The sequence below is a fragment of the Loxodonta africana genome, chromosome 11 (assembly GCF_030014295.1).
Source record: "Loxodonta africana isolate mLoxAfr1 chromosome 11, mLoxAfr1.hap2, whole genome shotgun sequence".
Classification (NCBI taxonomy): domain Eukaryota; kingdom Metazoa; phylum Chordata; class Mammalia; order Proboscidea; family Elephantidae; genus Loxodonta; species Loxodonta africana.
This window is the reverse complement of record NC_087352.1, coordinates 23227754-23242794: the sequence shown is the minus strand read 5'-3', so window position 1 is coordinate 23242794 and position 15041 is coordinate 23227754. Positions and strand designations below refer to the sequence as shown.

At 42.4% G+C, this 15041-nt stretch overlaps 2 protein-coding genes across 2 annotated transcripts in view; one reads left to right on the top strand and one right to left on the bottom strand.

Annotated features, from left to right (window-relative positions):
• The window catches only part of LOC100663018 (small ribosomal subunit protein uS4-like), a 107504-nt gene that overhangs the window by 70849 nt on the left and 21614 nt on the right, over positions 1–15041 (bottom strand). The window contains exons 2-3 of the mRNA XM_064293384.1: positions 3827–4176; positions 341–1257 (exon numbers count right to left, since the gene is read on the bottom strand). The gene's annotated coding sequence lies outside the window, so the exon portion shown is untranslated. The remainder of the gene's footprint in view (positions 1–340; positions 1258–3826; positions 4177–15041) is intronic.
• LOC135232683 (killer cell immunoglobulin-like receptor 3DS1) lies at positions 518–5532 on the top strand. The gene is made up of 3 exons (XM_064293181.1): positions 518–527; positions 2187–2535; positions 3331–5532. Exons 1-3 carry the CDS (start codon positions 518–520, stop codon positions 3725–3727), a joined length of 756 nt encoding a protein of 251 aa, XP_064149251.1. The 3' UTR covers positions 3728–5532.

Sequence of the window (15041 nt, the reverse complement as noted above, 5' to 3'; positions counted from 1 at the left end):
GAAGACAGTAAGGTTAAGGGAGGCTCCACATTTTGCTCTCTAAGGTTGACACCTCCTTCTCACCCCAGCGGTCATAAGAAGCCCAAACTGCCTGAACTAGAAGGGAAAATGACTCTTTGGTTTCATCTCATCTTGGTTTTGTCACATTCAAGCTAGTATACCCATGTCCTTGAATAGATTTTCAACAAAAAATTCACTTGAGCCCCATGACCAAAACACATGTGGGGACCTACAGATGTTCTGGGTCTTGTGGCCACATCCCCTCCATGTGATCAGCAGAAAGCAAAACCCTAGAGACTGCAGTCACAGGTAAGACAAGCCCAGCCCAGCCCATGCCCACCTCTGTCTAAAACAACTCTGTCAGGAATCTAAATTCCAGCTGGGCCCAGACACTTATTGTAGGATTCCTAGTCAGGACCTAATTATGAAAAGAGAAGACATTCAGTGAATTTAAGGAGAAGGTACTTCAGTGGCATCACTAGGGTTGGGGCCACCTAGGGGGGTAACTCATGGTGTCATGCCCCCCCGTAGGCCTCCTCCCTCACCAGATCATACAGAATCTTTAGTAATGTTTATTATCAATTTTAGTCATAGAATAATGTGTAATATAGTTGTACATTACATAAATGTAATATTTCTTAGATTATATGAATACCAACAACAAAATTGTTTTGTAAAATTATCCTTCCACTTTGAATTATAATATTATTATTTCCGGCATTATTAGCAACTGAGCAGAAGCCATTTTTTATTTTTCTCCTTTTCCTTTAATTACTACTTCATTCTCAAAAAAGTTATTGGTATAAGTTCACAAATACTAATTGCCACAATATTGTAGCACCAGAAAATTGGACAAAATCAGCAAGTATAAAACCACTGGCGGCTATGAACAAAACAGTGCGTGCTTGTAGCACATGCAGATGGAACTACATGATTCAAAGCCTCGTTGGAACTGGGTAACAGTGACAGCTCTCACAGAAGCACATTAGAAGGTTCAAAAAGTAAATTAGCATGGAGTTCTGGATATATTGTAGGTATAGTGATACATGTAAGCTGGTCTTACAGAAATATGTTTTAGTTGTTACAATTAGCTACAGGGATATTTTTATAAAAAATAAAAATGTTTGCAGAAACCCTGCACAAAAATTTCAGAAACAGTCATTTTGGTGTCACACTGTCTGATAGCATTACCTAGTGCAGTCTCCGCGTCTCCTCCATTGACGCTGCTGGGGTATTTGATACAGGGAATTGACTGTTCTGGTGAAGGAAGAAGTAAGAAGCCAATAAGAAGAATCAACCTACAGATTAGTCAGAGCAGGATGCAGCTACTGCCTGCAATGGTAGTTGTGGGGGAGGGGGGTGGGTGGGTACAAGGAAGAGTGATGTTACCTGATCCCAGAAACAATGGTTCCGCTAATGATGTTGTAACCACATTGTGAAGGTTCTGGAATCTCAGACCACACAGAACACTTCAGGAGATGCCTCCAGAGGGCACAGATTGAGTCATTGATTGAGAAACAGACCCTTTCATCTCCACCTCCTTCCCCTTATACTCTGCCACTCATCGTCTTTGCTTCTAAGAGATCTGCAGAGCTCTGAGGGGGCCTAGGGAATATAACCTACTGAGTCTCTTCCACCCCAGCACCATAGACAGCAGGGAAGAAAAAGAGTGAGGGGTGGCTCTAACAGTGAAAGGGGCAAGAACCAGTACACAGCAGGATGGGTCCCCACCAGGAGAGCTTGAAATGGATATAAAGCTGAGGCAGGGGGACCCAAGACTATGAAAAATTGTGGGCCAGAGACATGGAGAATGATGCATGGAGTAAATGCAAGGCAACATGTACAGGAAAGGACTTAGACAGGCTTTGGGAAAGAGGGAAGAATGTCACTTGGTGGGTCTCAGGGGGAGGGGTGTGGAAGGGGAACTTAGCTCACACCCTCTTTTTATCTAGATGTGTTCACAAAACCCTCCATCTCAGTACACCCAAGCTCCCTTTGGAATTCAGGAGGGAATGTGCCACTGCACTGTTGCTCAGAACTAGTGTTAGATAAATTCATCCTATACAAGGAGCAGGGTTCACGGCATTCACAGAAACATAGTCAGAGGCTCTCTACTGGTCACTCTCAGGCTGACTTCACCATGAGTCCTTTAATGTCTGCTTATGTGGGGACTTATGGACCCTAAGATTCTCTCAGTCACTCCCCCTATAAATGGTCGGCCGCCAACGACTCCCTGGAGCTCAGGATCACGGGTGAATATGGTCTGTCCAGCACCTGGTCTTTGTGTGTCCTGGGTGCCTCAAGGTGGGACGTGGTTGTTGAGCACATTGTCAGTACAGGAGAACAGATACAGATATACAGAGACTTACAAACTCAGCAGAGAAAGAGAGAAAATATGGAGGGAGATGAGAAAAAACAGAGAACTTGTCATGTGCCAAAGAGAAAACAACACAGTGACAGGGAGACAGACAATGTGAAAGAGGAAGAAAGATGTATGGGTACAGGGAAGCGGTTGGTCACCAGGTCAAGTACTGGGTGACATTTGAGGGGTGATTTCCCACTTTAACACCACAGCCCTCTTCCTCTACCATGACAATAAAATGATACAACATATATCATCTGACAGCCATGCCCCTGGGAGATCTGAATAGAGGTCATGACCCTGAGATGGAGCTCATTAACATGCTATAATATGAATCTACTCCACAGCACCTAACAACAACAACCTAACAAGGGTCCCTTCTGCACAAGGAGGGGGAGTGGTTACTTTCAACTTTCCACTACCAAGTGGTCACTTCCTCGAGTCCTTCAGTGTCAGGGCCATGCTGGCTATTTCCTGCAGTATCAGAGTATCAGCCGAGGAGACATTCACAATCCTATGCAGTCTAGCATATTTTGCTACTTGTGGTTGGAAAATAGTGAGACCCATGACCTCTTGGTTCCTGCCGAGCACCATGTTTTCTGAGGTCCCCAACATGACCACTTTGTTCCATGTTCTAGCAGGACTCCATATCTCATACAACTTTTAGGGACAGTGATCCACAGAGATACAAGCAGATGCAATAGTGAGTCCAAAAAAAAAAAAAAATCAAAGACATAGAAAGACAAGCACACGCATGCTTGCATACAAACACACACACACACACACACACACTGGACAAAGGATATCAAGATAAAAAGGAGAAGCAGAGAGCCACTGACTGGGAATCCTGCAATAACTCTCTGGACTCCACGGTGCTTGGTGCTCTGGACAGATGCATCTGAGACACAAGATGGAGATTCGAGATGTGGCCAAAGGAGAGGCAGACATAGCTCACTAAAATGAGGAAGAACCCTGCGTTCCTGCTCAAGGATAGTGTCAGTACGGCCATGCTCTAAAAACAAGGTCTTTTTTCTTCCAGCCCTATACATGAAACCTTCTCTCTTACCCCCGCTGGGCCCCATAGTGCTGTCAGAAGGAAACATGACCTTGTGCTGCAGCTCAGAGAGCTCATTTGACATGTATCATCTATCCAGGGAGGGGGAGGTCCGTGAACCCTGGTTCCCTGGAGCGCAGAGCTTGAGTGATACATTCCAGGCAGACTTCCTCCTGGGCCGTGTAACCCCAGCCCATGGTGGGACCTTTAGATGCTACAGATCTTTCATTCGATCTCCTTATAAGTGGTCAGAACCAAGTGACCCACTGCATATTTTGGTTACAGGTGAGGAACCTGTCCTATGGCAATAATCAGACTAATTTTTAAGGGCAGCCCCAGAAGGTGATGGGGAACGCCAGGGATTCTGAAGGAAGTAGACAAAGAACACGACAGTAAGAAAATGCAAGAACCTGTAAGGCCTAGGGTGACCCAGCTACTGTCATGGAGGGAGTCAGAGAGAAGTCCTCCAACACCTTCCTCCATGTCTTGTTTGAGGCCCACATTGGGTTCATATGTTGCAGGCTGCCAAAGAAAGAGATCAGGACAGACTCAACAGGAGTGGTACAGGCCAGGCTCAATTTGGAAAGATCAAAAGTAGCCTCAGCCCTTTTCCCTTATTTCTCAGAAGCCGGTCCTGATGTCTCATCCACGGAGTGATTCCCCAAGTAGGGAGCACAGATGCCACTCATACTGAGGGTGGAGAAAATGATGTCTCTTGACTGTGGGCATCTTCCATCCACAGGCATCCCCCATTCCGTCTCTAAACAAAGAAAAAAAGCAGTTCTTATGGAGTTGACTCATACTTATGATGAACCACGTGCATCAGAGGAGAACTGTGCTCCATAGGGTTTTCTTCTTTTTATTTATTTATTCGTTTTTTATTGTACTTTAGATGAAGATTTATACAGCTAGTTTCTCATCAAACAGTTAGTACACACATTGTTCTATGACATTGGTTAACAACCCCATGACACGTCAACACTCTCCCTTCTCAACCCTGGGTTCCCTATTACCAGTTTTCCTGTCCGCTCCTGCCTTCCAGTCCCTGCCCCAGGGTTGGTGCACCCCTTTAGTCTTCTTTTGTTCCATAGGCCTGTTCAATCTTTGGCTGAAGGGTGAACCTCAGGAGTGACCTCATGACTGAACTGAAAGCCTGTCCAGGGGCCATACTCTCAGGGTTTCTCCAGTCTCTGTCAGGCCAGCAAGTCTGGACTTTTTTTTTTTTTTAATAATTGTTATTGTGCTTTAAGTGAAAGTTTACAAACCAAGTCCGTCTGTCACATATAAGCTTATATACACCTTACTCCATACTCCCACTTACTCTCCCCCTAATGAGTCAGCCCGCTCCCTCCTTCCAGTCTCTCTTTTCGTGACCGTTTTGCCAGTTTCTAACCCTCTCTACTCTCCCTTCTCCCCTCCAGACAGGAGATGCCAACACAGTCTCAAGTGTCCACCTGATACAAGTAGCTCACTCTTCATCAGCATCTCTCTCCAACTCATTGTCCAGTCCTTTCCATGTCTGATGAGTTGTCTTCAGGAATGGTTCCTGTCCTGGGCCAATAGAAGGTTTGGGGACCATGACCGCCGGGATTCTTCTAGTCTCAATCAGACCATTAAGTCTGGTCTTTTCATGAGAATTTGGGGTCTGCATCCCTCTGTTCTCCTGCTCCCTCGGAGTTCTCTGTTGTGCTCCCTGTCAGGGCAGTCACCGGTTGTGGCCAGGCACCATCTAGTTCTTCTGGTCTCAGGATGATGTAAGTCTCTGGTTCATGTGGCCCTTTCTGTCTCTTGGGCTCTTAGTTGTCGTGTGACCTTGGTGTTCTTCATTTTCCTTTGATCCAGGTGGGTTGAGACCAATTGATGCATCTTAGATGGCCGCTTGTTAGCGTTTAAGACTCCAGACGCCACATTTCAAAATGGGACTCAGGATGTTTTCATAATAGAATTATTTTGCCAATTGACTTAGAAGTCCCCTTAAGCCATAGTCCCCAAACCCCCGCCCTTCCTCCGCTGACCTTCGAAGCATTCAGTTTATCCCAGAAACTTCTTTGCTTTTGGTCCAGTCCAGTTGAGCTGACCTTCCGTGTATTGAGTATTGTCCTTCCCTTCATCTGAAGTAGTTCTTATTTACTAACAAATCAGTAAATAACCCTCTCCCACCCTCCCTCCCTCCCCCGCCCCCTCGTAACCACAAAAGAATGTGTTCTTCTCAGTTTTTACTATTTCTCAAGATCTTATAATAGTGGTCTTATACAATATTTGTCCTTTTGCCTCTAATTTCACTCAGCATAATGCCTTCCAGGTTCCTCCATGTTATGAAATGTTTCACAGATTCGTCACTGTTCTTTATCCATGCGTAGTATTCCATTGTGTGAATATACCACAATTTATTTAGCCATTCATCCGTTGATGGACACCTTGGTTGCTTCTAACTTTTTGCTATTGTAAACAGAGCTGCAATAAACATGGGTGTGCATATATCTGTTCGTGTAAAGGCTCTTATTTCTCTAGGGTATATTTTGAGGAGTGGGATTTCTGGGTTGTACGGTAGTTCTATTTCTAACTTTTTAAGAAAACGCCAGATAGATTTCCAAAGTGGTTGTACCATTTTACATTCCCACCAGCAGTGTATAAGAGTTCCAATCTCTCTGCAGCCTCTCCAACATTTATTATTTTGTGTTTTTTGGATTAATGCCAGCCTTGTTGGAGTGAGGTGGAATCTCATCGTAGTTTTAATTTGCAGTTTTCTAATGGCTAACGATCGAGAGCATTTTCTCATGTATCTGTTAGCTGCCTGAATATCTTCTTTAGTGAAGTGTGTGTTCATATCCTTTGCCCTCTTTTTGATTGGGTTGTTTGACTTTTTGTGGTTGAGTTTTAACAGAATCATATAGATTTTAGAGATCAGGCGCTGGTCACAGATGTCATAGCTGAAAATTCTTTCCCAGTCTGTAGGTGGTCTTTTTACTCTTTTGGTGAAGTCTTTAGATGAGCGTAGGTGTTTGATTTTTAGGAGCTCCCAGTTATCTGCTTTCTCTTCGTCATTTTTAGCAATGTTTTGTGTTCTGTTTATGCCTCATATTAGGGCTCCTAGGGTTGTCCCCATTTTATCTTCCATTATCTTTATCATTTTAGTCTTTATGTTTAGGTCTTTGATCCACTTGGAGTTCGTTTTTGTGGTTGGTGTGAGGTATGGGTCCTGTTTCATTTTTTGCAAATGGATATCCAGTTACGCCAGCACCATTTGTTACAAAGACTATCTTTTCCCCAATTAACTGACACTGGGCCTTTGTCAAATATCAGCTGCTCATATGCGGATGGATTTATATCTGGGTTCTCAATTCTGTTCCATTGGTCTATGTGCCTGTTGTTGTACCAATACCAGGCTGTTTTGACTACTGTGGCTGTATAATAGGTTCTAAAATCAGGTAGAGTGAGGCCTCCTACTTTCTTCTTCTTTTTCAGTAATGCTTTGCTTATCCGGGGCTTCTTTCCCTTCCATATGAAGTTGGTGATTTGTTTCTCCATCACATTAAAAAATGTCATTGGAATTTGGATCAGAAGTGCATTGTATGTATAGATGGCGTTTCGTAGAACAGACATTTTTACTATGTTAAGTCTTCCTATCCATGAGCAAGGTATGTTTTCCACTTATGTAGGTCCTTTTTAGTTTCTTGCACTAGTACTTTGTAGTTTTCTTTGTATAGGTCTTTTACATCTTTGGTAAGATTTATTCCTAAGTTTTTTATCTTCTTGGGGGCTACTGCAAATGGTATTGATTTGGTGATTTCCTCTTCCATGTTCTTTTTATTGATGTAGAGGAATCCAAGTGATTTTTGTATGTTTATCTTATAACCTGAGACTCTGCCAAACTCTTCTATTAGTTTCAGTAGTTTTCTGGAGGATTCCTTAGGGTTTTCTGTGTATAAGATCATGTCATCTGCAAATAGAGATAATTTTACTTCTTCCTTGCCAATCCGGATGCCCTTTATTTCTTTGCCCTAATTGCTCTGGTTAGCACAATGTTGAAAAGAGCAGTGATAAAGGGCATCCTTGTCTGGTTCTCTTTCTCAAGGGAAATGCTTTCAGGCTCTCTCCATTTAGAGTGATGTTGGCTGTAGACTTTGTATAAAAAAACTAAAAAAAGTTTTTTTTTTTTTTGTATAGATGCCCTTTATTATGTTGAGGAATTTTCCTTCAATTCCTATTTTGCTGAGAGTTTTTATCATGAATGGGGGTTGGACTTTGTCAAATGTCTTTTCTGCATCAATTGATAAGATCATGTGGTTTTTGTCTTTTGCTTTATTTATATCGTGGATTACATTAATGGTTTTTCTAATATTAAACCAACCTCGCATACCTGGTATAAATCCCACTTGGTCGTGGTGAATTATTTTTTTGATATGTTGTTGAATTCTATTGGCTAGAATTTTGTTGAGGATTTTTGCATCTATGTTCATGAGGGATATAGGTCTGTAATTTTCTTTTTTTGTGGTGCCTTTACCTGGTTTTGGTATCAGGGATATGGTGGCTTCATAGGATGAGTTAGGTAGTATTCCATCATTTTCTATGCTTTGAAATACCTTCAGTAGTAGTGGTGTTAAGTCTTCTCTGAAAGTTTGGTAGAACTCTGTAGTGAAGCCGTCCAGGGCAGGGCTTTTTTTTGTTGGGAGTTTTTTGATTACCTTTTCAATCTCTTTTTTTGTTATGGGTCTATTTATTGTTCTACTTCTGATTGTGTTAGTTTAGGTAGGTAGTGTTTTTCTAGGAATTCATCCATTTCTTCTAGGTTTTCAAATATGTTAGAGTACAATTTTTCATAATAATCTGATATGATTCTTTTAATTTCAGTTGGGTCTGTTGTGATATGGCCCATCTTGTTTCTTATTCAAGTTATTTGTTTCCTTTCCTGTATTTCTTTAGCCAGTCTGGCCAACGGTTTATCAATTTTGTTAATTTTTTCAAAGAACCAGCTTTTGGCTTTTTTAATTCTTTCAATTGTTTTTTCTGTTCTCTAATTCATTTAGTTCAGCTCTGATTTTTATTATTTGTTTTCTTCTGGCGCCTGATGGATTCTTTTGTTGCTCGCTTTCTATTTGTCCAAGTTGTAGGGACAGTTCTCTGATTTTGGCTCTTTCTTCTTTATGTATGTGTGCATTTATCGATATAAATTGACCTCTGAGCACTGCTTTTGCTGCATCCCAGAGGTTTTCATAGGAAGTGTTTTCATTCTCGTTGCATTCTATGAATTTCTTTATTCCCTCCTTAATGTCTTCTATAACCCAGTCTTTTTTCAGCAGGGTATTGTTCAGTTTCCAAGTATTTGATTTCTTTTCCCTGATTTTCTGTTATTGATTTCCACTTTTATGGCCTCGTGGTCTGAGAAGGTGCCTTGTAACATTTCAATGTTTTGGATTCTGCAAAGGTTTGTTTTATGACCTAATATGTGGTCTATTCTAGAGAATGTTCCATGTGCACTAGGAAAAAAAGTATACTTTGCAGCTGTTGAGTGGAGTGTTCTGTATAAGTCTATGAGGTCAAATTGGTTGATTGTAGCCATTAAGTCTTCCATGTCTTTATTGAGCTTCTTACTGGAAGTCCTGTCCTTCTCCGAAAGTGGTGTGATGAAGTCTCCTACTATAATTGTGGAGGTGTCTATCTCACTTTTCAGTTCTGTTAAAGTTTGTTTTATGTATCTTGTAGCCCTGTCATTGGGTGCATAAATATTTAATATGGTTATATCTTCCTGGTCAATTGTCCCTTTAATCATTATGTAGTGTCCTTCTTTATCCTTTGTGGTGGATTTAACTTTAAAGTCTATTTTGTCAGAAATTAATATTGCTACTCCTGCTCTTTTTTGCTTGTTGTTTGCTTGATATATTTTTTTCCATCCTTTGAGTTTTAGTTTGTTTGTGTCTCTGAGTCTAAGGTGTGTCTCTTGTAGGCAGCATATAGACGGATTGTGTTTCTTTATCCAGTCTGAGACTCTCTGTCTCTGTATTGGTGCATTTAGTCCACTTACATTCAGCATAATTATAGATAAGTATGTGTTTAGTGCTGTCATTTTGATGTCTTTTTGTGTGTGTTGTTGACAATTTCATTTTTCCACTTACTTTTTTGTGCTGAGACGTTTTTCTTTGTAAATTGTGTGTTCCTCATTTTCATAGTAGTTGAATTTATGTTTGCTGAGTCGTTATGTTTTTCTTGGTTTTTATTTTGAGTTATGGAATTGTTAGACCTCTTTGTGGTTACCTTAATATTCACCCCTATTTTTCTAAGTAAAAACCTAACTTGTATTGTCCTATATCGCCTTGTTTTCCTCTCCATATGGTAGTTCTATGCCTCTTGTATTTAGTCCCTCTTTTTGATTATTGTGATCTTTTACATATCAACTTCAATGATTCCCTGTTTTGAACATTTTTTTTCTTTTGAAATTAGTCTTAATTTGTGATTTCCCTATTTGAGTTGATAATCAGGATGTTCTGTTCTGTGACCTTGTGTTGTGTTGGTAACTGATATTATTGATTTTCTGACCAAAAAATTTCCATTAGTATTTCTTGGAGCTTTGGTTTGGTTTTTGCAAATTCTCTAAGCTTATGTTTATCTGTAAATGTTTTAATTTCACCTTCATATTTGAGAGAGAGTTTTGCTGGACATATGATCCTTGCTGGCAGTTTTTCTCCTTCAGTTCTCTATATATGTCATCCCATTGCCTTCTTGACTGCATGGTTTCTGCTGAGTAGTCTGAACTTATTCTTATTGATTCTCCTTTGTAGGAGACCTTTCTTTTATCCCTGGCTGCTTTTATTTTCTCTTTATCTTTGGTTTTGGCAAGTTTAATGATAATATGTCTTAGTGATTTTCTTTTCGGATCAATCTTATATGGGGTTCGATGAGCATGTTGGATAGATATCCTTTCATCTTTCATGATGTCAGGGAAGTTTTCTACCAACAGATCTTCAACTATTCTCTCTGTATTTTCTATTATCCCTTCCTGTTCTGGAACTCCAATCACACGCAAGTTATTCTTCTTGATAGAGTCCCACATGATTCTTAGGGTTTCTTCTTTTTTTTTTAATTCTTTTATCTGATTTTTTTTCAACTATATTTGTGTCAATTGCCTTATCCTCCATCTCCCCCACTCGGCATTCCAATTGCTCGATTCTGCTCCTCTGACTTCCTATTGAGTTGTCTAATTCTGTAATTTTATTGTTAATCTTTTGGATTTCTGAATGCTGTCTCTCTATGGATTCTTGCAACTTATTAATTTTTCCACTATGTTCTTGAATAACCTTTTTGAGTTCTTCAACTGCTTTATCAGTGTGTTCCTTGGCTTTTTCTGTAGATTGCCTTATTTCATTTCCGAGGTCATCCCTGATGTCTTGAAGCATTCTGTAAATTAGTTTTTTTATATTCTGCATCTGGCAATTCCAGGATCGTATCTTCATTTGGGAAAGATTTTGATTCTTTAACTTGGGGAGTTGTAGAAGCAATCACGGTCTGCTTCTTTATGTGGTTTGATATCAACTGCTGTCTCCGAGCCATCTATAAGATATTGTAATGATTTATTTTATATTTGCTCACTGAGTCTTATCTTGTTTTGTTTTCTTTCAATATACGCAGATGGGCTACTAGATTGCACTGTCTTGATTGTTGTAGCCCTTGAATCACTTATGTCCTATTACCAGCTGGTTTGGGCTGTTACCAGATATATAAGCCTAAGAGTCCATTCACTATTCTTGAGTAGAATCTGATTTTGGGTCACCAAGTGTGTGGTGCAGACTGTCATCTATCCACCTAGAGGAGGAGTGGTGATAGTTGTGTGCACCAGATTCTAGTAGCAGCAGGGGGTCACACTCCAGGGGGGGCAAGATGCTGACAGGCTTCCCCCAAGTGCTAGTGAGGTAGGTGTGTCTCTATTCCTAAAGCATTTTGGTGGGTAGGCTCTGCAGCTGTACCTTGGGCAATCAATGCATGTACCTCTACAGATTGGTAGGTGTCACCATCCTCAGACCCCTATGGCAGGAGGCTAGGTGGTCTGGGGGGAGCTTCAGCCCTCAGTTCCCCGTTGTGGCTCAGTGAGGGCTCTGTTGAATACGCAGAGATATCAGACCTGGGAACCTTGTCTTTCCAGTAATCTGCTAAAACAATTACAGTCAGATCCCTATCAGAATTGCCTTTGCATTATAATAACCACCTTGTTCCCTGTAGGGATGAAAGCCCAAGACTGTGGATCTCATATGCTTGGCTGGAGCTGGTTCTGTATTTTTAGTCCAATTACGGGAAGTCAGGGAAGGATTTTTGGTCCCTGGTTTTTTTGTAGCTGCTTCTCTCAGGCCAGGAGGATGGATTAGGAAGAGACAAAAAAGAAAAACCGCAGAGCACTTCACTCTCTGGCTCAGGAAATTCCAATGTTAATGAAGCTGCCTGGGAAGGGGAGGGGAGGGATCAGATAGATAGAAGAGGGTAGCACCCCAGAATATAGACAAAGTTACTTATCTTGCTTGGTGATGACCGTTTTATCTGAGATTCCTGAGGGGTGTGTAGCCTGTGTGCGTTGGCTGGTTCGAGATTGCCCTTGAGGGTCAGGCCCACGTCCTGTGCTTGTGCTATCTCAGAAGCCGTGGTCAGTTCCTCCGCTCCCAGTCCAAAGCCCAGCGCCAAGGTTCCCCAGCTGGTATGCTGCACTGGAAGCTCCAAAACCAGTTGCTGCCTCCTGGTGACTTCTCCTCCTGTCAGCTGTGTAGCTGCGCTGCCTGTGTGCACTGGCTGGGCATCCCCCAATGTCACTTCTGGGGGCTAGGGCTGTGTCCTGTGTTTGCGCCATCTCAGGATGCCGTGCTCAGTTCCCCTGCGCCCAGTCCAAAGCCCGGCGCCAAGGTTTTCTGACTGGGATGCTGGCTCCAGGCTCCAAAAACAGTTCCCCGTGGTTGCTCGTTCTCAGTCTCTGTCACTCAGGTCAACTCTTTAGATCTGTTTGATGGTCAAGGTTTGTAGATTGTCATGTATGTGATCGATTCACTTGTTTTTCTGAGTCTTTGTTGCAAGAGGGATCCGAGGTAGCTTCTACCTAGTCAGCCATCTTGGCCCCGCCTCTTCATAGGGTTTTCAATGGCTGATTTTTTTTTTTGAAACAAATCACCAGGCTTTTCTTCCAAAGTGCCTCTGGGTGGACTTCAACCTCCAACTTTTCAGATAGCAACCAACAACATTAAACATTTGCACCACCCAGGGACTCCATTTCCTCTCTAGACCTTCTCATCTCAGGGAGGAAATAATCTCCCTGGTGATTCTAATGGAGGGAGCCCAGGACCTCCAACAGTCCTGAGACGGATGACAGAGTGAGGGGTAGGCAGGGACCAACCCTCCAGGAGGAAAAAGAATACTTCAGGGAGGCATAGTTAGGACACTTTCTCACTCCCTCTATGTTCTACTTCCTAGAAATCCCTAGTACTTGCAAGCAAAGGAGGAACACTGGGAGGAACACATCACCCACAAAACCAACCACTGAAACTGGTGAGAAAAAAGGACTCTTAGTCTAGTTCATGAATCTATGGGGAGATGCAAGTCTTACGTGTGACTGTTGGCTTTGCCACCTCCCAGTTCTTTGACCTTCAGCAACTCTGATCTCCTGCTCTCCAGTGGCATTGGAGACTGTGGCCACCATGGAAATCAGTGAAGACTTTTAGTCTTTGCTGCTCTGGGACTGAGATCTCTTCCAAAAGGGAGGAAGGGACCACAGTGAACCCGACTCTTTGCCAAGGAGCATTGCTCATCCTGTCTCTATCAGGGTCTGTAAGGAAGAGAATGTGGGGAGGATGAGTGGAAGACAGCACCATGAATATTAAGCGGCCACTTGTCAATGTTGCATTGCTGAATATGCAGTAGGTAAGGATGAAAAGACCACTGTTCTCCAGAGACTGGTGAAACCTTGAGAGTACGACCCCCCGACACACCTTAAGCTCAGTAATGGGGTCAATTCTGAGGTTCACCCTTCAGCCAAAAATTGAACAGGCTCATGGAACAAAACAAGACTAAAGGGGCGCACCAGCCCTGGGACAAGGAATGGAAGGTAGAAGGGTACAGGAAAGCTGGTAATAGGGAACTCAAGGTTGAGAAGGGAGAGTTTTGACATGTCGTGGGGTTCTTAACCAAAGTCATACAACAATGTGTGTACAATTTGACAAAAGACTAGTTTGTTCTGTAAACCTTCTTCTACAGTTCAATAAAAAATAAATAGAAAAAAAAGGCCACTGTCCTCGCGAAACTCATATTTCAGTTCTGTGAGGAGGAAAGGAAGAAGTTTTTAAAAAATTCATACACAATACCCTGCATAAGACTACAATAGGTAAAATAGCATCATGTGATAGCAAAAGTCTAAGGGATAATTTGGATTGGATAGTAGAGAAGAGCCCACTGAGAAGATCACATTTCAGGTGTCATCTTAATGACAAGGAGAATCAGTCATGAGAAGATTGGTGGAAGGATATGTCCAACAGATAGAACGCCAAGTACAATGGCCCCAAAGCAGCAATGAACCTGGTATTATTCAAAGCAACACTGTGCATGATGTGTGGCAAATGAGGTGGAGTTGAGTGACATAGACAGGAGCCAAATTATATAAAAGGAAATGACAGAGAGTTTGGATTTTATTCTGAGATGTGCAGCCATTAAAAGGTTTTAATCAGAAAAGCGTCATACTTTGCACTGAACCTTAGAAAAGCCATATTGGCAGATGTAAACAGAATTGATTTTAAGGAGGATGCATGGAAGCCATGAGCCTGGTAGGAGGCTGTGGAAGTCATTGCAGTGAAAAATTATAGCAGCTTAGTTATGAAGGAGGTGGTGGAGAAGTTGAGTGAGTAGATTCAGTAAAAACCCAAGGTAGACTCATTTGGAGAGAGATCTCAAAGCCTAGTTTTGGTATCTCCAGCCTGGGTGGCCTTGGCCATGTACATTTTCCCTGTTCCTCTATTTCACTAAGTGGAACTCATACTTGGGCTGACAGAGGAAGGGGAGAGGTGGACAGGGAGCCTAGTGAGGAAGCACTGTATAGTCCTTGAAAGAAAAGTCTTTGGAGTCAGTCTCTTGGGCTCAAATCATGGCTCTGCTCCTTCTAGTCACTAAGCTCACTGAGCCTTAGAACATTAGGCTAAATCCCTCCAAAGCCCACCTCCATGCCTTGTTTGAGGTCTTATGTATTCACGCAAATGAAGTAAGACGTCAGGTCAGACCCAGAAGGAGAAGAGGCTGGACTTGGTTGGGGAGATGAGGGGTTGCATCAGGCCCTCACTATTACCAATTTCCCAGAAGCCCCTCCTGACCTCTCACCCACAGAGCTATTCCCAGGTGGTGAGCACAGATAGCTACCACTCATCTCAGGAGGGAGGCCATGTGTCTTGATTAGAGGCATCTTCCAACCCTGGGTCTCTCTCACTTTCTCTCTACAATTTTAAGTCTTGAGGAGGGTGTTCTCTTTCAGGCATTCTAGTGGGGGCAATCACAGGACTTCCAGGGGCCCTACTGCCCTTAAGTGGAGGCAACCTGACTTAAGTGGGACAGACTGTGTGTGTGTGTGTGTGTGTTTGCATGCACACGCACAGATGCACGTTTGTATGTGTGCAC

Excerpts from the sequence above, each read along its gene's own strand:
- LOC135232683 (XM_064293181.1), top strand. Across the intron at positions 2,536-3,330 it reads GTCACCAGGTCAAGTACTGG|AACCCTGCGTTCCTGCTCAA; the intron begins GTGACATTTGAG and ends AAAATGAGGAAG.